Below are 27,107 nucleotides of genomic sequence, written 5' to 3'. Positions count from 1 at the left end.
CTTATATGAGTCTTTGAGTTTGTCACATTCATATAATTCCTGGTCATATGTTCATGGCAGACCTGTTCATAACAACTCATTTTTAGCCTAAGACTTCACTTGGCCTGTGCAATTTTATTTTGTTTCATCACTGACTTGTTATTAGATGTTGCTTCAACTTAGTTGCTCACTCCTGTCTTTTGGTGACCCAGCACCAGTTATGTGCATCTATCTCGGCAGACCAAGTTGGCGGGTTCTTCACCCATCTACAGATCCACCACAACAGTCCTTATCATCAATGTGATGGCCGTCCATCTTAGAGCTCTTTGGCACCAGGTGGTGATATGTCATTTCCTTCTTGTGACTGGTGCAGCAAATCTACATGAGAAGATACAGTTGGCAGAATGGGTTTTTCAGTGGTTGAGCCTCGGGGACATGTAATAATCCTGTTGGTTGCAGCTTGTCAGATATTGAACTACTTAGTACCTCAGTAATCTGCCTAAGCTATTGATGTGGTGGATTATTTGCCATGACAAATTAGAGCCTTAGATCTTGACCAACTTCTTAAAAAATTCTGTAATGCAATTGAGTACTGTTGATGGGTGTTTTATGACCACACCAACATAGAATAAAGTGCCAAAGGACACTCTATCCTCTCTTGAGAAAAATCTCATGTATGCTAAGATTGCGAAAGATCATACAAGTGACTCCAAGGTTCCTACTGTAAACATGCAACTTCATGTTGGATGTGAGCTCGTTTGGCTTGATGTAATATGCTAGTAACACAAAGGGACTTACATTTGTATCGTTCTTTCACTTTTCAATGCTATGGCTGGAACTTCATCATCGGATATAGAAATTTTGTGATGCTTCTGCTTCGAACGAACTGAACTGGAATGAACTGAAATTAAAGGGGAAAGGGTTAAGAAGATCTAAATCTACTCCTACGGACAATGATATCGATGGATAGCGCTCTAATGGACGAATTCCAAATAAACCAAGTTTTGCTTCGCCGAGCTCAGCAACAACTCCACAGAACCGGTGCAATCTTCCAAGGGTTATGCAAAGGATTTTCATATCATAATGAACACCATCATAACGAACAATGTACATTCAATGATCAAAGTTAAGCATCCATATAAAAAAAAGGCTCAAGCTAACTTTACACTGCAAATAGAAATCATCTAAGTGCAAAAAGTATGAACCATTGAAATTCATCAAACATTGTCACATTCTCCATTAACATCAATGCACTTCTAACAATTGAGAAATTGGAAGAACACCATGCAACAAGTTGAAATAAACATGAAACCATCATATCTTCAATGAAATCAAATTTTATTTCTTCAATTCTTACAACAATGTCTTCTCCTTCTCCTACTCTTCTTCTACTCTAAGGTGCAAGAGCTCTTCACTTCTAATGAGCTAACTATCTAATGAATTACAAATGATCAAGCAGGGCCTTTTATTGAGATCCTCCAACAAATGAATGGCCAAGATTGATTTGAAATCAAGGGCCAAGATTACACCATGCAAACCCTAATTAGGGTTTGACCAAAAATAACCCTTGACGCCCAAAGTAGTGGGCCTGGTAATTAATGAGGCATCACGCCCACTAAACATTTAACAACCCATCACTTAGAATAGCACGCCCACTAAGCATTTAATAGCCCATCACTTAGAATGGTACACCCACTATCCCTCTCTCTAGCGGCAAATGCAATGAATCAGGTCATGATGATTTGGAGGCATTTGATTGGCCGAAGAAGGTGACAGGGTGCCACCTCAACATGTTAGGTGCCATGTGGACCCGGTGACTCATCACGAGGAATATTCCATCTTGACTGATTGTGATGGAGTATATTCCTAAATTGCATCATTTAGACCAAGATTCTAACTTTGATCAACTCTTTTGAGATTATCCTTGATCATTTTCTTCTTTCCACGTACTTTCTTGGGAATTCAACTTCACAAAATGAATTGGGCTCCCTTGTCAACGATCCTATCATTCTCGAAGTCTTTCATACTTGAACTAGTATCTCAAGAACTTTGAATGTCTTCCTTGAATGTCCAGAATTGGAATTCTTCCTTGGTCTTTCCTGACTGAGATCTTGGATTTATGGAGGAAATTCAAGATAGTTATAAATTCTTCTCATTTGTACTTGCTTGAATCTTGAGATCTTTGAACTAGCATTCCCTGGAACTGGAATTCCTTTATGCTTTTCGAACTTCCTTGGAATGACGCCCTAGAGCTGGAGAGATAAATCTTTGATGCCCCTTTTTGTCCTTTGACTTGCCAAATGCCATATCAAAGACATTACCTTAAGCATTAAATTCCATGCCTCATGTCATTTCTCCATCTTGGGCGCATATGAGACAAGTGGAAGGAATTTTCATTGCCTTGGCCAAATTTCCATGTCTTGAGTACTTGAGTGCATCCTAGAAGGATGGGAGGAAATTTTTCATAGCCAATTTTCATTCAAATGACTTCATGAAGCTAGGCACACTTGAAGCTTGGAAAAGGAATTTCTCCAACACTTAGCCACATTTCTGAATTTCCATGCTCATACTTAGCCAATTTTCGTTCATTCCATGACTTCAAGAAGCTAGGCACACTTGAAGCTTGGAGAAGGAATTTCTCCAACATTTAAGCCACATTTCTGAGTTTCCATGCTCATACTTAACCAATTTTCGTTCATTCCATGACTTCATGAAGCTAGGCACACTTGAAGCTTGGTTTTTAAGTTACCATGCTCATTCTTAGCCAATTTTCGTTCATTCCATGACATCATGAAACAAGGCGCACTTGAAGCTTGGAGAAGGAATTTCTCCAACACTTAGTCAAATTTCAGTTTCCATGCCTTCAGGAATGCTTGGGCACATTTGGAACTTGGGGAAGGAATTTCTCCATACTTAGTCAAATTTCTTCATTTCCTGCCATTTTGGAGATGGGAATTTGCGCCCAAGGAGGTCTTCCTAGCGCATTGGAGTGGTAGAGAAGGATTTTTGGATTTTTGGAAAATTCCTCAAAGAAGGATTTTTGGATTTTTGGGAAATTCCTCAAAGAAGGATTTTTGGAAACTTCCTCAGAGAAGGATTTTTGGATTTTTGGAAAATTCATCAAAGGATTTTTGGATTTCTAGAAAATTTCTTAGAGAAGGATTTTTGGAAAATTCCTCCTTTGTGATGGACTATTTCCATACTTAGCCAAATTTTGGCTATTCAACTTCATTCCTTCATGCAGACCTTTCAACACTTGTAAAATTTCCATCAGTTCATCCTTCTGCTACTGAAATCCTTGTTCCATCATTGCAATCTCTTCCTTGGACGATGATATCACCCACTCAATGAAGTCCCCTTCTCAGCATCCAAAGTCTTGCTCCCCACTCTTGCTCCCCACAATATACCTGAAAAAGACAAGGAAACATTGTGAAGTACAAGTATCAATAAAGTTCATGGTGAGCGAAATGCAAAGTTTGAAGGATAAAGCAATAAGCACAATGCAATTCTCAATACATCAAAACCCTAATTCTCGACTTGATGACAATATTAAGACTGTATCTTGTCTAGGCTGTATATTCCTTAAGAATCCATTCCCTACTTAGTCATTTCATTACTTTCACAGATCAAAATCCAAACCTACAAGACCTTACAACTCTTTCCTTAGGGTCGGAAGACGACACAGACTGCAAAAGACTTGGTTTATTTAGTGAAAAGAGGGGGTCCCCATTTGCAATAGGGTGATGTGTGAAAACGTCACAATAAGTACCAACAAAGGGAGGTATGTGGCATGTTCTATTTGGTTCATGGGCATGATACAAATAAAGCAGCAGTGACTGTCAAACTAGATCTAATCCAATGGCACCTGCAATTCCATTCACTAAAAGTTTCTAGCAAAGCTCTTCAGCAGTGAAGACCATTGATCTTCTATGCAGGCAGATCTAAGTTGTTGATCTAAATGCAAAAGGAAGGAGAGTGTCAAGTAAAGATGAGGCCCATTGTTGTAATATCAAGCAGTTGAAAAGATATACTGATCCATCGTTGACTGATCTAGCATACTATGGTAAAATGGTAAACTTTGGCAGGTCCAAACATCCAAAACCTTGATGATATACTGATAACCAACACCATTGATCCTTGTATCTCCAGTGTATTTATATTTTATAGCGTATCTACATTGATTTTGTTCAACATTTAGCAAGTTAACGTGTCTAAGGGATTTCTTGGGTGACACATGGTGTGTCATGGTTGACTCTTATCGGTCAGGCAAGTGAATATGTGGACACTAGCAAGAATGTATCTCTGAAAAGTCAAATGGAATACTGCCACATTGAATCTAATGGCACCAAGTGACAAGAATAAGGGTGGGCTTGTTGTGACAACTTGACAATTTTTCCTTACAGACTTCATAAATCCACATTGCATTCATCACTAATAGTTATTCTTTACATACGCCAATGTCCCGAAGTAGATCTAAGCTGTAGATTTTGCAAGTATGTCATATCTTTAGTAATCCTGGCATATCAGTGGACCAAACAGTGCTATTTTAGTCACCTTGTGATAGGCCACAACCATCAATCATAAAGAAGATTAAAGCTGCACCATTGATCAAAGGAAAGTTTCAATTACTTAATGCAACAGTTCTTTGATTTTCAAAATAAAAGTAGGGTGTCTTTAATGAAGGTTTCGCATAAAGTTCCAAGTTGTATTTCAAATTTAAGCATTTGAGTTCTCCCAATTGAGAGCTAATTTTTAAAGTATCATGCCCTACACAGAAAATCAATTATTGCAATCCCACCACACACCTAGAATTCTCTAGTTGTAAAGATTTCCTAGTAAGCTCAAGCCCCCTTCTCTGCATCGATAGTAAAAGCAATCATCTTGACAAGGTGTAAGGGGCATAAATTGAAGAAACTTGGTTTGTTGATTTGGGAGAAATAGTTAAGCGTAGGTTTTCGTTTGATCATAACGTTGAGGTGTATAATCAATATTGGTGCCTTTGCTTAAAAACCCTAGAAGGATTGTCTTGTTGCTACAAATAATTACATTCAAACCTGTTCTCGAAAATGCCAAAACCCTCTATTTTTTTTCAATCTCTCTCTTCAGTCAAACGACCCTAAGAAAGCTGCTGACCAAGATCCATTTGAGGATATTCCATGGGTTATAAAGAAATACAATAAGTCTACAGCGACAATAGGGGTTCTAATAAATCATTTCCAGGATGACAGAGGTGCTATTAGAGATTCGTTGACTCAATTGTCTAGAAGGAACCTTTTAAAGAGGTTGTATGATGACAGAAATCAACCTAGGCCAGTGAGCAATGCTTGTGGTCCCCAATTCTTTTCCCAGCACCAAAGATTGATGTGAAGGCCCAAATAATGCAAGATTTGGAAGGACGACCTATTTCCATAATCCATAAAGAAACAATTCAGTAGGTGCTTGGATTAACAGCTAATGTTAGAATGGAGTTAAATTATAAGTTGTCTTTTGAGTATAAAAAATTCGAAAATTATTACGAAGGAATCAAGTTGCCATATCACAGAATTTGATGTGACACAACCAGCTTGACACCAATTCCAAATAATGATGAGGAGCTTTTGGATGCATGTAAGTTTGAGCCAATATTTCCAAGAACATTTCAGGCTTTCAGTCAGGTTATTGAGCAAGATGCACATAACAAGATATTTCAGGGAGCCTTGGTTTTTCCTTGCAGATAACCAAAATCCCCACATTATAATAGATCATATAATTTTGGGGATTTTATAGCAAAAGGAACCCATGAGGAGTTTGTGCATTTCAGGTAAATGAATTCTCCTACAAGATACAGGAGTTATTCAGTCTTATGTTACATTTTATAGTATGTTTTGCTGAAGAGTGGGATATTAGGCTAGGAATAGAGTATATATCCCCAAATCTCCACTGACATCAAGTCGAACAAGAGCAACTATGGTTCATCCATATGGACTGTAATAACCTAAACTGAATGCAAATAAAACAAGCACAAAAATAATACAGCAATAGATATTTTTTGTTTTTTTATTTAATGAAACACATATATACAACTCAAAATCTACCTGTCTGATAGAACTAACAAATCCAAAAGTACTAAACTGATATATACGCCTGAATCTTGACCAGCTCCTAAAGGATCCTGATGAAGTTTCTGTTGGCTGCAAATTAATGCTCTGATAATCCTGATGTTAATTTGCTGGACATTCCTGCTGAAGCCTGAGGATTTCCATCCCTAGGGTACTTACTACTGACTGATGCACTTGAGGTTTTCATCCCAAATGCTGAGCTACTGTAGCAGCATCACTTTGCTGCGAAAAAAATCACTTTTTTTAGTTTGTAATTTTCAAAAAGATGCTTTCCCTTTCTTCACAGCACTTCCTGTAGTCTCTACTTGCTGCAATCCTAAATCAGTGGCAAAAAAACTGGTCAGTCCACTCCCAAATTGGTGACAGATAACTGATCAATCTACTTCTAAATCAGCGGTATTAACAGGTAGGTATTGAAAGTCTCAGTGGCTGCTCGACTGGAAGACACGGAGTTAACTGTTAGAAACTGCAAGACTTAACAGCTGCTCAATGGGAAGACACAAACTCCCACCTTATTCCAAAATGCAGCAAACATTCGTAACTGAAAATGAAAGTAACTATGAAAATATTCAACTGCCACTCGTATGCTGCCCATCCACTTTTCAACTAACCAATTAAAAAAGGGAGCATTACCTAGCCATCATATTGCACTTTTGAAACCTTTTTTGCAATTCCTTTACTACATAAGTTGGGAGAATGCAGACATAGGTTGACAAATGAAGCAATAGAACTTATCAAACCTTATAAGAACTAATAAAGAACAATCAGGGAGATTGGTCCTTCTATACAAGATACACTACAATTATATGGGGCTATATTTGAACCGTACACGTTACCCCACACAGTATCTCTCAAGATTGCTTTCTTGGACACAATTAGACAAATGAATTAACAAAGTATCATTTTAAAAATCCTCAAAAGCAAAGTTTTCTTCTACCCTTAATAAAGGGTGAGATTTTTCATTAATAACGAAAGATGACATTGAAAAAATAAATGAAATATAGAGATTGGTTTGGGAACATATTATGATGATTTGAGTCCTTACGATCCTAAGAGGCTAGGAATTCTCCCTCTTCTCACAAAAACAAGGGAAAGAATGAATGAGATCCTGAAAAATGTAGAAATATAAGGAAGCATGCCTGACAATTAAGAACCAACAATGTCACAAAATGCAACAAGGACATGGTGATTCTAGTAAAAAAGAATCTATGCAAGAGATAGAAATGAGGCCCCTTGGAACAACATCACCATCACCATCAGCATGCCATCAACCATTGCAAAGGAATGAACAGCCAGCCAGCCAAATTATTATCAATGACCCAGTAGAGTATTCTACAACTGAGGGAACTGATGAGCATTTACCTCCAAAGAATCCTATAATCGCTACCATTAGGTCTCCACAACACCTAGGAAAGAAAGAACTGGATATTCCAGATTCTACAACACTAGTGGATCAATATGCTAGTGAAGAGGATGGTGAAGATATGAGACTTAATGCTTGTAATAAAATTTTAGCTGACAGTAAATTTGTAAAAACTCTAGAGTTTCAAAGATTAGCTTCAATGGTCAAGAATAGAGAAACAAAGACTAGCATGAGAGAGAAAAGAGAATCTTGATAGAATAAAAACAAAGATACAGCAGAAAGTAATGCACCTCCCCCAATTTTTAATACTAATGTTGAAAATATCACTCTAGAAGAGGTGAGGAAAGTAGTGGAAGCTAGCAGGTGCTTACTGCTGCCTAGCTGGGATATTGCAAAGGCCACTGCTTTTGATTCCATAAGGAGAAGAGAAAGTGACACAGATGATACTGCTAATTTTTTCTCTGCATTTGCATTTAATCAAGACCTTCAAACTTTGGCTATTTGGGCAATAACCCAAACACGTCAAAAACCTCAAATAGGTTATGTCCCGCAATAGCTAGCATGTTAATTGATAGTTAAAAGGGTGGGAGATGTCTCAGCATCTGATGCAGCAACCTTGGCAGTTCATACAACTCAATTCAGCCAGGCAACCACCAAGAAATTACATTGAGTTTATCAAGCTTGAGGAAAAAAATTTGAAGATAGATAATGCATTGATAGAGCTCATGGCACTGAATGATAAACTACAGAGCAAATACAATCTCCTATGCAGAGAAACTCTTTTTCTACTCCCATACCTCAGCTATCAACTACAACACAAGTGATGAAATAGAAAACAATAAATTAAGTGTACTAAAACTTTGGATGAAGAGGAACCAGGAAAACAAAAAGCAAGCCAAGACAGAAGCAAGAACTTCTAGAGCCAAGTGGGTAGAAATAATTCACAGAACCTTCTATTCTAGGGTTCAAAACAAATATCGATTGTGCAATGATCAATGGAAATATTTTGTTGACATAAATAAAGCATCTAGCAAAAGGAAAAAAATAGAGGCGGGACTTTTAATGATAAGGTACAAATTGATGCTTCATATTTACCAAATGAAGCAAACATATGTTCAGACAAAGATTCTAGTGGTATATGATTTATGCACTCTTCTTTTTGATACTACCACATATGTAGAGAAAATGGGAAATTCTTTGAAGGAGAAGCACGACAATTTCCAAGGTTTGATCAAATCCAAAATACCTAATATAAGGAATGAGACTAGAAATCTCAAAGAATTAAATACTTAAAAAGAGGAATTCCAGATTTGCACTCCTTTTTTGCAGATCCCCTTATCCAGGATGAGCAATTAAATATTACCATGTAATCCAAAATACAACAACATGGTCAGTGATGACATGATCTCCAACGCTGATCTTCCAAATGATCAAGAATGTGATTATTGGAATAATATATACTTTTAACTCTTTGAATTCCTTATTCCACTTATTCTTTCAAAGGTAAATATTGGTGTCTCGTCAACTCCACAAGGAGACTACTGAGTGTACAACAAGGCATTAACAGAGCTCCAAGCAATTTGCATACAATTTTAGGTTTGTCAAAATAAGTAGCAATCAAGACACGTTGATAAGTCATGCATCAAAGTTTTAAAAAGTGAAGGGCAATTTCATAAACTTATTAGTCTACACAAAGTGTCATCTAAGTTGTAATATTGTGCATTGTTTCTGAACATATCTTAAGGGTTTCTTTCCCCAGTCTCAGGACACACTGGAACCTAACTCTTCCATTTCTTCTAGCAACAAGGATTCTGATCTTATGAAATTCAAGAGAAATATTGAAGAAATAGGAGAAAAGTTGAGTGACTTAAAGTCAACGGCATGCCCTTCAAGAAAATGCTTGAGAATATACAAAGGAATATTATGGAAAGCATGTGTCATCTAAATATCATGAGAGATGAGTTGGATATCGTAAAGAGATTAACTGATGTCAATATAGACAAGGAGTATCAATCATGTTGCAAAGCTTGTAGAATAAATTTGTAGTGTCCCCATTCTGAAATAGGATTTAATAATAAATACTAATAATAAAACCAAAATATAAAAGAATTGAAATTAAGATATAAAAGAATAGAATTAAAATATTAAAATTTCCTTAAGAAAAGGCATGAAATGAGAAGTTGTGATTCCCTCAAACATGAGGTATAAAAGGGAGAAGAGAACTTTATTTGAAAGGGGATTTTTTAATCAAGAATGAGAAGTGCAGGTCTCATTTGAATAATAAGACAGCAATGAGGAGACATGACCCTTTAAAGGGATGTCTCTTTCCAAAGAGATGTGTCTCCTCAATGAGATATAAAGGTATAAAAAGAGTAAGCTATTAATATGAAGAGGAGGTATAGGAATTCTGATTCTGAGTTTAATACAGAAAAGTGCAGACATCGATCAAAGAATAGAATGAAGGGAGGAAGAAAGAATGGAGCATAGGGAGTAAGGAAAAATGGAAGAATAAAGGAATGAGCACAAAATAAGGAAGTGACTTTTCAAGGACAGGAATGATGAAAGATTGTGACCCTTTAAAAGGGTGGTAATTGTTAAAGGTTGTGACCCTTGCAAAGGGAAGGCATGATGAAGAGATGTGAATCTCCCTCACTTTGGAAGTTATAAAGGGGAGAAGGTTTCATTTAAGGGGATGGAAGGAAGATCAATTTGGGGAATAGTTTATTACTCTCAAAGGCAACAATGAAAAGTGGTGTCTCAATTCTTATGAAAGGTGGTGACCCTTTCACCATTAGGCATTAAGGTACAAAGGAGAATTCATTCCAAGCATTGAAGGATCGCTCACTCAATCATCACTCATGAATCCACAAAAGCAATTATTAAGCAAATCATTCTATCAAATCAGCATTCATTCAATCATATATCAAAACAGCATTCATTACATCATTACTCATCAATCATCTAATCAACAATCACTGTCATCACTCACCAATACCTCAAATCATCCAATCAAAGGAATTAATTGAATCGATCGATCAATCAATCATACAATATCAATCCACCAAAGATATCAGATCTGAGTTACAGGCATTCAGGCCATACAGCCGATAAAAGCATAAATACAAGTAATTTGGTACGAGTTATACTATATCATACATGAATTATTATATGGATATCTTTTGACATTGATCCTAATAAGATTAATATAGCATTATAGTCCTTTGAATGTATAAATCATGTATGTATTTATCCCATAATCAATCATGTAATGTTGGAGGAAATAAGGTAGAGAGATGCAGTTTACTGGTTCCCTCAAACTAAGTAGACCACCCCAAGGGATGGAACTTGTCATAGTGGGACGTTCCTGTCACTTATGGGCCGAGGGGCGAGTTGTCATAGCTGGATGCTACGCGCCCTCGGGCTTAGTTGGGCTGAGCAGTTTACTGGCATCCCTTTGAGTTTTCTTATTGAACTAAATTATGATTGGTTATAGGGTAGTTAGCTAGTAATAATGTTTATAATTCCATATGATGTATTTGTTAACTATTCCATGTATGTATTCATTGATTCTTAAGTTTAATAATGATTAGATGAAATTACTTTAGTATGTTATTGTTAAAAGATAAATTATATTGTTGGAATTGTCAAGTTGGGCAAAATCAGGTCTATCTCAATTTGGGGATATTACAAAATTTGCTGCCATTTTACTGTCAATGTATAATACGAAAAAGACAGCATCTTTCTCTTTGTAGCTGTTTTCAAGGACTATTTTGAATAACAGATTTTGTAACAATAAGATAAGGCATGCAGGGACTGTAAATGCAAGTCATCCAATTGTTCATTATCCTATTCAGATGAGCATTGCCCTTTTGCTATTGAACTTTAAAGAAGTTATCTCTCTTGAATTTTTTATCTTTTGCTATCCTAAGGGTTTTAGTCCGTTTCTGTCCAGAACTTGCTCTAGGGAGTCAGGCATAGTTTGTCTTATTTTGAAGTTTCACAAGTTGTAAAATACTTTTCAGAAATTATTATATGGTAGCAGATTCTATACATAGTTCTCCGTTGTTGGAATGCCGTTTCAGTGGATCTGCCTATTTCTGAGAACATAAATGTTGTTCTGTTATAATGATTGATTAGCTTTCTATCAAAGTAGATGTAAAAAAAATTTAACATAATATATGGAATATAATTGATAGAATAATATGTACAGAAAGCATTGGATATCTTTTTTTGGGGTCATATACTCTTAAATAAAGCAAGCAAATTACATTTAAACCATTTGAACATAAGGGTTTACATTGTGAATGCACCAATCTTAAGTCCTGATTGATCGAAGTATATGTCAACTAGTCAAAGAATATCTTTCTCATTGTAACTTATGCTTTCATTAATACACTAGTTGCTTCTAAGGGCATAAAGAACCAGTACATGAGAATCATTCTGAAATTCTTTAATAATACATCTGTAGGTTGTAATTTATAAGTCTGCTTATAATCTATTGATGTAAAAAACATAAAGACTAGCACAGAAGGATGTTGATAACAAATAAAAAGGATTTACTCTATGCTATCTAAAGTTTAGTTTTTGCTTGCAACATATTTGATCAGTTCTCTTTAATCGTCTTGTGAGATGAATATGGGACACCCTCCCAAACCTGGCAAAGCTTGAAGTGTAGAAGAGTTGTACCTTCTCTTACTGATTGGCCTGATCAGCTTATGTTTAAATTGTAAGATTCACTTGAACTTTTAGGCCAACTTTCTATCCCTAGGTCTAAAGGCTTTTTCAGAATGCATCCTTTAGAAACATAACAATTTGGAGCACCAACGGTTGTGTTGGTTGGTTACTCCCATTGGTGTAGTTGTACCATTCATACTTTCTATTGAGATTTGTTCAATGTGAGATATGGCCATTTATGTAAGAAATACTTGCATGTTATTTTCCTATTCTAATCGTCTATCTGATTGCCAATTAGGTACAAATAATGAGAAAAAACAATCAAAAACCATAATCAATAAAAACACCTATGACCTGCATAGGGCAAAAAAATGATCTAACAATAATACAATATGGATATATATTCCACCCAGTTAAAAAAAACGTCATATATATTTTATGAAAATTCTGAATACAAGCTTCTCTCCAAGAAAATATGATTTCAACATTTGAAGATAAACTAGCCTTGCTTACAAGTACAAATCAAAAAAATACATCATTAGAAATTTTGCAGTGTGGTAATTCTATACAGAAAAATATATTTCCCAAACAAATACCAGACATTAAACTAATTCATTTTCTGTAGTGAATTTGCAGGCTTGCCAAATGCATTTTCAACCAGTTTTCAAAGTCTTTCAAATGTTCAGATTTGGGGATCTTTCTGCATTGCAAGTCTCTGGCCAACAACATGCAACAGAATAATGTCCCTTAAAGCATATGGATCGCAATTCACTTAGCAACATTTTATGCATATTGATCCCAATTCCCAACACTGTTAGAGATCACCCAAGTACTGTCAGAGATCATCTAAGTGTGCAGTCTTCTAGCTAAGAACATCCAAGCAACTGGAGCTAATTTCCTGATACTGATAGATATCACTTGAATAGACATCTAGCCCTCCTCTGGCTAAGAATTTCCTTGCAAGTAGGTGTGCACATGACCAATGTCCAAGAATAAATGACAAAGTAAACTTACATACCATGTGTATTTTATGTCTATATATGTGTGTATATTTCACATTTTTGTATGTACATTTCTTGACTACTACATTTCTGAGGTTCCTGAAAAATTCAGTGTTTCAGTTTCTGTTTCCAATCTCCAATTCTGTTTCCTAGTAAATTAGGATGTAGGTATGCTTTTGTAACAGCTACAAAAGCATTCCTCCTGTTGCAATTAATCATGGTTTAGTTTTGTTTCATGCCAAATGCTTATAGTGAAATTATCACTAACATGTTTCATCTTGTTGAAAATTCCTATACCAGTCTAGTTCTTCTTGAGATAAAAACAAAATCTCTCAAGAATTGAATTAAGAAATGTTTAAACAGTCCTATCTATATATATGTACTCTCTCAATTTTAATATTTCTACCCCAATGTAAGCAGACACTATAACAAAGTGTAACAGTTTAGCAAAGAATTGCTAGCTAGATGATTAAAGTTGAAATGTACCCACTTCTAAGACAAAACTGTGAACAGAATCTACAGACAATATTTCACTTGCTCCTGTTAACCTTTGCACCTTTGCTTATATCATGTATAATATTGTCCCCAAATGATGATAAGACTTACTAACCATTGAATGCAGGGATGGAGCATAAAATATTGAAAATTATAAGTTTCCTTCTAAGCTGATAATATTTAATGATAGTCTTAACTATTGACTGGTCCATAAAGGGTAACCTAAAAAAAATGGAAAAACTTATAAACAATGGAAGGATCTATAGCCAGAATAAGTTAAAAAAAAGATCCAACAACAGAGATATTAAAATAGTAAAAATTCTCTGTGCTAGTACAATCCAAAAGATAACTTCTCACAACCAAATATCAGACCAATATTAAGGGGCAAAAAGTCTTGATTACAAATACTAGACACAAATACACCACAAGAAAAATTCTCTGTGCTAACACAAAATAATCCAAAAGATAATTTCTCACGACTACAATCAGACTTTTGATAGATTCTCACAAAAATAACTGATTTTTGCTATGAATTTGCTAGCTTTCCAGGTGCATTTCTGAACAGTTTTCATTGCTTTCTAAAAAGACAGAAAGGTGAAATTAAGAAAAAAATTCTTTGCTTTTATAGCTATGTTATTTTCTTTGCTTATTTTGAATATTCTTTATATAGTTTGAAATTTCTGTCAGAGTTCAGTTCCATTTCTGTTTCACATTGTAAGTAGTTTTCAGAATAGCAAGTTTATAAACTAGGAAAACAATATTGAACGACAATAACCAAACATTTTCTGTAAAATCACTCATAATTTTACAGTTTTTTACAGCTTGAGTTTGGTTTATTTTGTGCCTCCACATCCCCAAAACTACCTTATGCTCCCAAGCATTTCATTTTTGGTAAGTTAAAATCAGCAGACAAACTATTCCAATACATAACATCAAAGAAAAGATTTGGCAAGATACAAGTTATTAAGGAAAATTATACATACCGAGGATGAGGATTTCCCTTAACCACCTTTTGTCCATATTTCCGCCAGCGATAACCATCATCCAAAATGTCCACATCACTTCTTGTCTGAACAACCACACGAGGTTCACGAATAGTCCTAAGTGGTGCAACCACAAGAACTTCCTCTGCTTTCTTCTCCTTCTTACTACAGATGAAAAGAAGAAAATGAAAAATATTATCATGGAAAGAAGTAAATAAAAAACGCTATAATGGAAAAGAAGAAAAATGGAATCAAATTTGTAACTTCAGTTCAAAACAATTACCTTCGTTTCGAATCTGGCTCATTGTCATTTCTGTCATCATCACTTGAACCAGATGATTGTTCCAGACTATCATTACCTGAGTTATTTATCTTCACTGATGTTGAAGGATCCGAACCATCTACATTTTTTTCACTTCTGCCACCAGGATCTTCGGAAAATCCTGGACTAGATCCATTACCTTTTGATTTCATATCTCCAGCTCCTAAGTCTTGTCCACTGTTTGAAAGGTAATTATGTGAGACAATAGCCATACGCCTTGTGGGTTGAGGTTTGGGGTGATTGTGCTCCCCTTTATACACGATTTCAGTCACTTGCCCATTGTGGGATCGCTCAACCTTCTTCTTCACTAGACAGTTTGGTTGAGTGCATTTGTAGTAGCTACGAGGATATTCACTACCCTTCACCTGCTTTTGACCATACTTTCTCCAATTATATCCATCAGCTGAGGGTTTCTCCACAAGAACTGGTGGGATGGAAGCTGATAGAATTCGATTTGACTCTTTACTTGATGAGCTCGTATGTTTTGTTTCTAAATGATGTTCCGTCTTCTTTTCAGATGGAATTGCGTTAGAAGTAGCAGAACTGGTAACAACACTAGATACTACCGTACAAGAAGATGAAGGCTGGGGTGACATCGATGAAGGAATCTGTGGCACATCAGGAAGTGCACAAGCTTGCATTTGCTCATGGGCCTGGGCCCGGGCCTGGGCTTGAATCTGGGCGAGCACTTGCTGATGAGATATTTCAAAAGGTCCCTGCTATCAACACAAGCCAATAAGCATCAAAAGGTCCCTGGTTACAACAAGCCAATAAGCTACAAAATATTATATTTATGGCATGTCGTAATGCTAACTATACCATTCAGTTGAGGCTTACAATTGTAAAGATTGACGTGTAGGTGTAAGTGAAGGAGGAGAAAGTGCAATAGGAAGCATGCTTAACATTAAACTATTAATAAACAGCTTACATTATGCAGAAATTACATCATATTTTTTTCATTCATGTAAACTGATGTCAGTTGCTATAGAGAAAATAAATCTTGATAGCAATTTCATGCTATTTGATGTGACTCGAAACTATTATAGAGATTCATAAAAGAAAAAGACAGCAGATCATGTTTATAAGTTGAAACAGAATTATGGCCAGAGACAAACAAAGCACATAAGTAAAATGTAATATGATTCCTGACAGAACAAAGACTCTTCTGGTGAACAAGAGGCAGACGCAACCCAGGCAACCCTGTTCACACAGAATAACCAGCCCCCACAAACAATAAAAATAGAAATACCAAAAGAACAGAATCATTTATTGAACAATAATGGCATCCATATTCCTATCCTAAGGAAAGTAGTTAATAGAATGCTCTAGTGCTGAAGTTAAAACTGTGAAAAAACAACAAATCCACAAGTTTGGATGTAATGTCCCCACTTTGGAAAAGAATTTAATAATAATATTAAAATAGAAAAGAATAAATAAAAAAATTTAAATTAAAATATAAAATATAATTAAAATTTAATTAAGTTAATGAATGGTTAAAAGACATGGAAGGAAAAGTTGTAACTCCCTCAACCATGGGATATAAAATGGAGAAGAGAACCTCATTTTGAGAAGGGGATAATTTGGGAATTAGAAGTGCAAATCTGATTTAAATAAGAAGTGCAGATCTGATTGTGAAAGGTTGTGTCCCTTTCAAAGGGCAGAAGTAAACAAGAGTTGCACTCTTTCCAAGGGTGCTAAAGGTGAAAGGTTGTCTCTTGCCAAAGGGCATCCAATAATGAAGAGGTGTGAGCTCTCCCTTACATTGAGAGATATTAAGGAAAGGAGTCAAAAGCATCCAGTGAGAGGATCATCAATCAAATCAGATCAGAACTATTATAAGTTACAGGAATTGGCAGCCTCCTAGTAGAGGACATTACATTGGAAAAATGCATATTGGAAGATCTCAAAAGAAGGCTGCATGGAGAAAATTTGGAAAATACAGGAAAAGAGTACCAGCAGGGGGAAGAAGTGAGAAAAGAGAAAGATGAAAAGTTGGTGGGACAATTTTTGAAAGATGCTAACTAATAACAAGGATACATTGCTTCCAAAGTAGCTCTTGTGTTTTACAAATTCACCTGATACAATCAAGGATAGGGAGTCAATTAAATGGTGACCCTGTCCTTGCAGCCAAAGACTCAGATATAATATGCATATTGCTGATGTAATATAAAGACAAAATTCTATGGCTTAATTCAGATTTCAAAACATTAAGGAATCATGAGCAATAACAACACATTGAAAATTTTATGACAGCCCTTCAAAAACTTGTATTTCCATGTTTTCTCAGTACAAAATCTGAACTGAAATTTTCTTCTTTCCCCAAGATTCTTGCTCTACCAAAAAGAAAAAACCCACTTCTTTCCCCTCTCTAAGAGTCCACTTGCACTTTTCCCTTCAAAAGCCCCCACTAATCTCATTATTAAAGGATCGATATAAAGATCAATTTTCCAACAATTCATTTCTTGTCTCTTCACATACATGCTGGTTCATTGTACTCTTGTCTCCTCGCTTCCATATGATGACTCTTTGCATTCCATGTCATGATTCTTTGCCTTCATGATCATCATGACCTTTGAACAAAAAGTACTCACTTTATTCACCTACCAGTTCCTATAAAAACACCCAAAGTATTTTTAGTTGATGCAAAATTGCACTTACCCCAGGATGCTCCTGCATCAACAGTGACTGAATAAAAGATCATAGTCAACGGAAAATCAAGTAACCATTATTTTAGTACAGCCAGAAGCAATAATGGAGGATGAATGGTGAAAGGTTCCGAAGTTTCACCAGGCTCTCCAGCCACCTATTGCCCCAGATTCCAGTTCTTCCTATATTGAAAGGAACAAATCTACCGTACATTCAATGACTCCATCAAAAGGAATAATATTTTCAAAGATCAACAGTGTGATGGTATTTGGATAGAGGCTAAGTGAGAAATTCAGTAGAGATTGATACAAATGTTTAAGAGGGCTTATTTGTTGTGCCACTAGAAACCTTAATGAGATTGAGAATAGATATAACGCGGTAATGGTTTACTACACTAATAGCAAAGTGACCAAGCATTGTTCAACAAATCAATGGATTAACATGTCACATGTTCAATGCTCTGTAATGTCCCTACTCTGAAATAGGATTTAATAATAAATAATAATAATGAAATTAAAAGAAAAAAGAAAAAAAATAACATTTAAATTAAATATAATTAAAATTTAACTAAGTTAATGAATGGTCAAAAGGCATGAAATGAGAAGTTGTGACTCCCTCAAACATGAGATATAAAAGGGAGAAGATAACCTCATTTCAGAGGGGAGAAGGAGGAGAAAAGAAAGAAGGAAGCATGTGAATCAGAGAAGAGTCAATGGAAGAAGGAATGGGAAGTAAATAAAGAAGTGACTCTTCCAAAGGAGGGCAGAAATTATTGAAGGTTGACTCTTTCAAAGGGTAGTGATTGTGAAAGGTTGTGACTCTTTCGAAGGGCAGGCATGTCAAAGGAGTGTGACTTCTCCCTCACAATGGAAGATATAAAGGGAAGAAGGTCTCATTTAAGGAGGAGAGGGAAAAAATGAAGAAACATCAGATCTCAGGCATCCAGCACAGAGGACATTAACCCTTGCGATTTGGTATGAATAGATGAAAACAATATAATAATATGCACTTATAATATCCATGCACTTGTAATATTTATACACCTACAATGTTTATGCATTTATAAACTACTTTCTTGGAATAATCTAATATCGATGCACTTCATATCTTTGCAAACATGCTCTATGTATATCGATAATAAAGATAATGCTGCATAGTGTTTGTGTATTGTGATGCATAATTTGTATGTTATTGATGTCTCCAATTGTGGTGGAGAGATAAGGGACACAATAGGGGGAATGGTGAAAGATTCCTCACCGGGTATGGCGCCTCGTAAAGATGGTTAAGGACCACAAGGCCACCTCATGATGATGGTTAAGGACCACATGAAGCTAGGGAGGATAAGATCCTAACCTTGGGCCTAGGGTTGAGTCGAGGGCACCCTATTGCAATCTTCCCTCCAAACCCTATAGGGGTTTGTTATTGAAGTAGACAAGAAAGGGTATCCTCAATCATAAGAGGAGAGAAGAATAGCATGATGGAGGGGAACGGTGTATATGCTCCGCTAGGTACACCACCTCACGAGCATGGTTAAGGACCACATGAGGCCAAGAAGGGTAGGGTTTCCACTCTTGGGCCTAGGGCCAGAGATATTTAAGGCATCTCATCATGACCATCCTATCTCCATCCTCGTTATGGTTGAGCCTATGAGATCATTTGGATTTATGTGCAATAAGTGTGTTTCTCCTTTAGCCCTAGAGATAGATATATTATATGTATTATGTCTACATTATTATCTAACTTGGTTGCAAGTTTCCAAGACAGACTTACCTCATTCTATTCTTAGGTAAGGATTATCTCTCTAACTAAGTTATGTCCTTTGTTTCATTTGGATTTTGTGAATTTAGGGCAAATTACAGGGTAATCCAAGAAAGGGATATTACATGCTCACTTATAGGCTATATGAATAACTATTTGATTCACTATTGCACACAGCATATTTACATGATTATCCCAAAATATAATTATTCAAAAATCATTTCTCATGATAGATCTTTGACAAAATATTTATTATTTTTTGGTATTCATCTGCTTGGAATGCACTCTATCACCCTCATCCCCAAATTTTGGTGTAACTTAGACAAAGTCCAACGTGATTGCACAGCTACATATACTTGAAGCATGCCTCTAGATCAATTTGAATTATTCTGAGTTTCAAATGAAACAACGTTATTTTTTAATATCGATAAAGAAGCACCTGCTGCTCCTTTAGTATTGTTGAATTAAAGTTAAAATTTTATGTAAACATTATAGAACTGTCTAAAAATTAAAATCAAAGGCAAGGTAGCACAAATCCTCAGATTAAAAAAGGTCTTGAATCAATATTCTTCACATCAACCTTTGCAATAGAACACAGTTGCTTCTCCAAGTTATACTGATTGAATGTTCGTAGTTGCTTTATTCTGGCTATCAAAGTTTCAAGTTTTAACAAACCTTCCCTTCCTTGAAATGTATAACATTACAAATGCATGAAGACCTCAAATTGTAGAAAACTAGAGCAGGAAAATAATTATTGAAAACTCAAAGCATAAAAACATAGAAAACACATATAAGATCATGTTGTGAATTGGCATTAAAATAATATTGTAATATTTCTATAATGGTCATCTTAGTTAGTTGCTTAGTTTCTTTTAGAATGTTTATTTTCATGTTTCTATTCTCGATTGTTTCTGTTTTGGAAAGATCCTCTTGTAATCTTTAATCTCTATATAAGGAGCCTTCGTCTCCTTTGTAATTAGTACATAACAAATTATCATTTCATGGTATCAAAGCGGGTTAAGTTTTTTTGAAAAAAATTTTAAAAATAAAAATTGTGAGTATTCACCTAGAATTTATTTCCAGAAGTATTTTTGTGATTTTTTATGAAAAATCGTGGTGTTGCTACCTGGTTTTTTTTTTAAAAAAAATTGAATTGGCTTTTTAATGAAAAAAACATGGTTTGTTGTTGAAAATCACGGAAGGGTTTTGCATGATTTTTTTCATAAAAATCACGGAGGGTTTTCTGAAAGTCGTGACAAGTTGTTTTGTTTGTCGTGGCTATGACGTATTTTTTTGTTTTACCGTGCAATGAAAGGCTTTGGTTGTAGTGTGAGGATTTCTATGTTTTTTGAAAAATCGTGGGTTCTTTCTCTATTGGACGGTTTTTTTATTTTTTTCCACAAAAAATCATGGAAGGTTCTGCATGATTTTCTCTTCAAAATTCTGGTGTTTCTATTTTTCCACAAAAACCATGATTTCTTGCAGCTTGTTTTGGGTTGCACTTAGGGTTTCTAGGGCGAACAGTGTTCTTCTGCAAAAGCTTTGTTGAGTTTTGATCAGATTATAATGCAACCTCTACAGTTTAATATTTACGCACTCCTGAATACGCCTTGCTCAATTGTAATTATGAACTGCAGTATATATATATTTGACTTCTTATTACGTATAGCATTCTTCACAAACTGCTGTATTTCAAATCCTTGTATCGCTGTATATTATCGATCTCTTGCTACATTTTTTTTCATATTAAAATACAATGCCACATGACTTCCTAAGAAGTCGTGACTCTTCACTAATAGACCCGATGACTATTGGAATCAAAACCGATTCATATATAATCAGTTATGCAAAATCGATTTAACTAAATTGATTATTAACCACAGCGATAACAATTCAATCATTAACCAATACGATAATAATAAATCATAACCAAACATCGATTATGAATGCAAGTCAATAGTTTGATATGTACGTTGAAGGTAATCATTGACTATATTTATTAAACGGCACATATAAACATTTAATATCATTTTCATTAATAGCGGCATACGTAATTGTCTAAGGCCGATAGATGGCCAATAGATCAATTAGACAATTACGTTGTCTTTGTCGGCCCTAATGGAGTCCGACTGTAGCTATTCTATCATCAACACTCCCTCTTAGCTAGGGAGGAATCCTTCTTAATTTCTATAAGTTACATCACCTCATCATGATGATTGACCACAATGGCTACATCCATATGTGGAAAGGAAAGATATCATCTTACTGTGATGTCAACCATCATGGCTCCTTCATATATATCACTTCACGGGATATCAATCATTATGGCTTATCCATAGATATTATGGCATATCCATAGACATCACCTCACATGACATCCACCATTATGGTTTATACATAGATATCTCCTCTTGTAATATCCACCATTATTGCATGTCCACAGATATTACCTCACAAGATATCAACCATTATAGCATATCCATAGATGTCACTTCACATGATATCCACCATTATGGTTTATCCATAGATATCTCCTCATGAGATATCAACCATTATTGTGAGATCGTCACCTCACAATAATGGTATGATGTACAAGTGTTCAACATTGTGAGATCGTCACCTCACAATGATATTCACCATGGCTCATCCAGAGGGCAACCACATAAGTACAAGAAAATCACCACGGATTCTCTCATGTGGTGTTGTCATAGTGTCATACACATGATATCCACCATGAACCATATTAGAGGGTGGAGATAAGGGCTTTCACCTCAAATCTCTCTCAAGGAGAAATGCATTAACAAGAGTTTATACATTAAACATCTATTCTCAATTAGAAAAATACATTAGTATAACATATAACTAAATCAATGATGTTGAGACTCAATTGCAGCTATGGCTTCATTCTCCACCATACCAAGCTTACCTAGAAAGTACACAAACTTTATTCTGAAGAGAGGCTTGGTGAGAATGTTTGTTGTCTTCTCATTAGTACTAATGTATCTTAACTAAATAGCATACCTTTTCACCATGTCTCTAGCATAGTGATACTTGATCTCCATATGCTTTGACCTTTCATGAAATACAAGGTTGGAGTCTACATCACTCTTGGTGTATTCCAAGTTCACCAAGTATTTATCTATCCAGGAATATCATGACCTAGGAGTCAGCATAAAGGCCTTCCACCCTACATACATAAGTCTCCATCCCTTGAATCATAGTCCTTTGACTAATCACTAGAGAAACCATCTTGACATGGTCCACTCCCTATGAACCAATATGACCAAGATCCTCGAATATCGATCGAAGCACATCCTCTTAGCTGCTTCCTCTGTCACGGAAGCACCCCCTACTCACATGGTCCCAATCATGGAAGATATCTTGCTTCAGGAGACTCTCATCATCTAGTATGATCCTCATACGACTGGAAGTGCTAGATCCAAAGCCACCATGGATCTGCTGTCATAAGATCGAACCCTAGGCAGGAATGTGACCATCCTGAGATTTAGAACAAAATCTCCTTGCAGTGCACTCCCTCGCACTGGAAGAGCCTTCTTGTCTCATCTTGCTTCGTAACCCTAGATGCTATCATTACCTACACCAATGCCTCTATGGCTTTCACAAGTGAATTGCACTTTTGCAGGTAAATATTTGTTTTGGAAATGCAAAATCTCAGAATCTCCACTAAAGTCCTTTGCATATTCTTCCTGAATTTCAATCTCTTCATCACAAATAGAACTTCAAAACTCTATAACCTAAAAAGCAACAAGTTGTGATTCTAAAGATGTCTTGCATGTAAGGGACAAGTTTCTCATAGTAAATTGAAGAAATTTAAAAAGCAATATATCCAAATGCAGCTCGTCGTAAGTGGACATCTGCTGACAATGTTGTTTCACAAATAACACGCATAATGTAATTGCATGAATTAATAACTACATATGAAATTCATGAACATTATTCAACCATAAAACTTATCTCTTTCAAATCAGAATATGAATCCATCTGCATCTTTTTGTGGAAGAGTCTCACCAACATCTGCAATGGAAGCTTGAGGCATATTATCGATATCTTGCTACGTTTTTTTTCATATTAAAATACAATGGCACATGACTTCCTAAGAAGTCATGACTCTTCAGTTTCACTAATAGACCCAATGACTATTGGAATCAAAACCGATTCATATATAATCAGTTATGTAAAATCGATTTAACTAAATTGATTATTAACCACAGTGATAACAATTCAATCATTAACCAATACGATAGTAATCAATCATAACCAAACATCGATTATGAATGCAAGTCGATAGTTTGATAAGTACGTTGAAGGTAATCATTAACTATATTTATTAAATGGCACATATAAACATTTAATATCATTTTCATTAATAGCCGGCATACGTAATTGTCTAAGGCCGATAGGTCAATTAGACAATTACGTTGTCTTTGTCAGCCCTAATGGAGTCCAACCGTAGCTATTACATCATCAACAAGGTTTTTGCCAGATTTCTTTTTACAAAATCATGTGTTGCTTCTTTTGACAATTTTGGCAAAACCGTGTTCTTTCAAAATTGTGAAGTTTTTTGAAAAGCTGATCTCAATTATCGTGTCTCTGGATAGTGGGAGTGATAGCATCATTACCCAGCATCATGTTGGAGGGATGGTTTCTGATTCTTGGTCATATGAAGACGTTTTGCAAAAAGGGAGGGTCTCGCCACTAGGCTCATGTTATGGAGCATTTAGAGAAGGGGGCAACCTTATATGCATTCATGGCCAAATGACCTGCAGATTATGTCAAATCTTCTATAGAGTAGTGTTGTGACATTTACACACATCGCCCCATTGCAAACGAGGACCCCCTCTTTCTTGTTTTTTGCACTTTGTTAGTTTAGGGTTTTGGCAATTAGACGGCAATTTTGAGCTTTCAAGTGCTTGAGTCTCAATTTTGAAATGATCTTGCCCATGTGCTAATTAGGGTTTTGAATTTTGAATTTTTGAGATCAATAGGATCTTAAGTTTTAAAATGCCCAAATGTTTTCATGATCCTAAAGTTTGCCTAAGTCTAAGATTGCAACAAGATGTAAATTGAGCGTAAATATGTCTAAGTGTTGCAAATCAGGGTTATTTGTGTGTTACAGCGTCTAGAGACCATATAGGAGTCATTTACTTGCTACGAGGTAAAATTTGGTCAATTTGCACATAGTCCCTATGGACCCTTATTTTCCCCCACTTAAAATGATGAAAGTCTTGATGCAAAATGATTAAATTTGATAAGTTTCAACTATTTCAGTGTGAAAAACACCATTGTCCTGATGGAAAGCATTTCTCCCCATGAAATTAAGGTCATAAAATCAAGTTGTCCCGATGGAGAGCGTTTTTCCACCAAGTTGCACGAGTTTTGGGGAAAATCGCGATGCATCCATATTCTCCCCTGCAATTGTCCATATGGACCACATTTTTCCCCTGGAGGCAAAAATGACTAAGTCAATTTCTATATTTTGTCCAGATGAGGTTCGATTTTCCACCAAGTTGGAAAGTGAGTGATACGGAGTTAAGTGCAGACAAAATTACATTTTCCCGATGAGGGGCATTTTTCCCTTGGATGAATTTATGAGGTTTTAACATGATTTTATTGTCCAAATGGAGGTTGAATTTCCCCTGGAGGCTGTTTGATGAATTTTGACAAGTTTTTGGTGTCCAAATGAGCCACATTTTTCCCCTGGAGCCCGATTTGTGGACAAAATGAATGAATTTATGGATTTTTAATTGTCTCAATTTTCGCCAAAATGATATTTTTGGACAAGTTGAGTGAAATGAATGAAAATTTTGTGTCTAGATGGGGTCGTTTTTCCCCAAAAGGCTCTATATGATGAGTTATAGTGAATTTTAATGAATTTTGTTGTCCAAATAGGGATCAATTTTCCCCAGATGGCTCAAATTTAATGCAAGTAAAAGATTTAAATGACAAGTGTGCCCCAAATTAAATTATTTTTGCCTTGTTGCAAAAATTTAATGATAAGTGGATTACATTTAATGTCAAATGTGTTATCCCAATATGAATTGATTTTCCACCAAGCTATTATAAAGCAAGTTTTTTATCCCACATTGCTTGTGTGGTGAACTTGCAAGGTGAAAAAATTGAATAAGAATGTCCAGCCAGCATTAAAATAATATTATAAGTCCGCTGATGTGACAGTTTGCAAGCTAATTGGAGGCAAAATTGTTGGGTGGGAGAGTTTGAATTTGTCCAAGTGTGTGTGTGGCGCCATTTTTGGTAACATTTTCCAAGTGTTGTTGCAGATTGAAGGGCGATTTTCTGTGTTTGGCGCCATTGTTGGGGAGGCAGCGATTTTATATTGTGGCTGATTGCGCCACATTGGAGTGTAGATTTGAGGTGTTTGTGTTTAACACCATTATTGCTGATTGGGGCGATTTTCCCTAAGTGTTCATTTGAGAGTTCTGATACCATTGAAGGGCGCCATTGCTGATTCATACCTGTGACATCAAGTTCCAGATCTGAAGCTTTGTTTCCAGACATCATTTGGGGCAATTTTGGAGTTACTTGTGTTCGGCGCAATTGTTTGAAAGGGGGTGTTTATTGGACACCATTGCTGGTGCAAGTCTAAAGCACCATTTTCAGAATTGTTCTCAGTCTGAAATTACATTCCCAGCCACTTGTTAGTGCCCAAGCATGGCCATTTTGGAGCTTTAGATGACGATACAACTTAAGCATGAAGGTGTGCCATGGCTGTGACCACTTCCAGCCACTGATGTTGATCATTTTCTGAGTGTCTTCAGACTTTTGGAGAGCATTTTCAGACTTTTAGAGAGCATTTTCAGACTTTTGGAAGCCATTTTCAGACCTTGGGAACGTGTATTCAGACCTTATTATCAAAAAATCAGACTTATATACACCATTTTCTGAGTGTGTTCAGACCTGGGTATACTTTTTTGAGCTCCAAATACTTAAATTTCTGAGTATACCAGGGCGTCTTCAGACTTATATTTCATAATCAGACCTTAAATAAGTCTGAAAATCAAGTTTTCAGAAGGGTAATATTTCATAATCAGACCTTAAATAAGTCTGAAAATCAAGTTTTTAGAAGGGTTTTGTACCCTATTTTGATTCAAAATCATGTTGTTTTCAGAATTTATGTTACTAAATGTTGAAATTTCTGATTTTAGACCTTTAAATTTGACAAAAACATTAAAAATCAGAAGTTAAGGAATTCTGAAAACAAGTTGTTTGAATTATTTTTCCATGATATTAATTTCGAGCTTCGTACAAGTACCATGTCTAAGGCGGAGATAGCAGCAAGAAAGGAACAGTTAAAGATTGTACAAGAAGGTTTCTATCTGGAGTCATTGCTATCATCCCGATGGAAGAGGATCACGGATACGAACATGGAGTACTTGGACATTAAGTAGATGAGACAAAGAATGTTTGGAGTGAAGAATCATCTTCCTTCAACCCTATCGGCTAATATCATGAAGATTGGAATCTACCAAGCGGCTGGCTTTCCACCATCCATACAATGCAGTGAACTTGTTGTTGAGTGTGCGAAGCACTACAATCCAAGAACCAAAATGATCAGATCGCCTAAAGGGTTAGTACTTGCATACTTAGCCAAGAAACGATCACGGAAATGTTTGGAATTCCCAGATGTACAGACATGCAAGAGATGACTAAGGATGATGCCTTAGCAAAATTTGTGAAGAGAGCAGATGCATGCATGACAGTTGTGAACAATGAGTGGGTCTTTGAGCCAAGGCATCACCACTCCAAATT

At 35.9% G+C, this 27,107-nt stretch overlaps 1 protein-coding gene across 1 annotated transcript in view; it reads right to left on the bottom strand.

Moving 5' to 3' along the window:
* LOC131027156 (probable WRKY transcription factor 4) overlaps positions 1 to 27,107 on the bottom strand; it is a 54,549-nt gene that overhangs the window by 11,820 nt on the left and 15,622 nt on the right. The window contains exons 3-4 of the mRNA XM_057957144.2: positions 14,877 to 15,631; positions 14,594 to 14,758 (exon numbers count right to left, since the gene is read on the bottom strand). Of these exons, the coding sequence (XP_057813127.2) occupies positions 14,594 to 14,758; positions 14,877 to 15,631 (920 nt within the window). The remainder of the gene's footprint in view (positions 1 to 14,593; positions 14,759 to 14,876; positions 15,632 to 27,107) is intronic.

Source organism: Cryptomeria japonica, chromosome 10, assembly GCF_030272615.1.
Source record: "Cryptomeria japonica chromosome 10, Sugi_1.0, whole genome shotgun sequence".
Taxonomy (NCBI): domain Eukaryota; kingdom Viridiplantae; phylum Streptophyta; class Pinopsida; order Cupressales; family Cupressaceae; genus Cryptomeria; species Cryptomeria japonica.
Note: the sequence above shows the minus strand (reverse complement) of the source record. Positions and strands in the feature narration are given on the sequence as shown.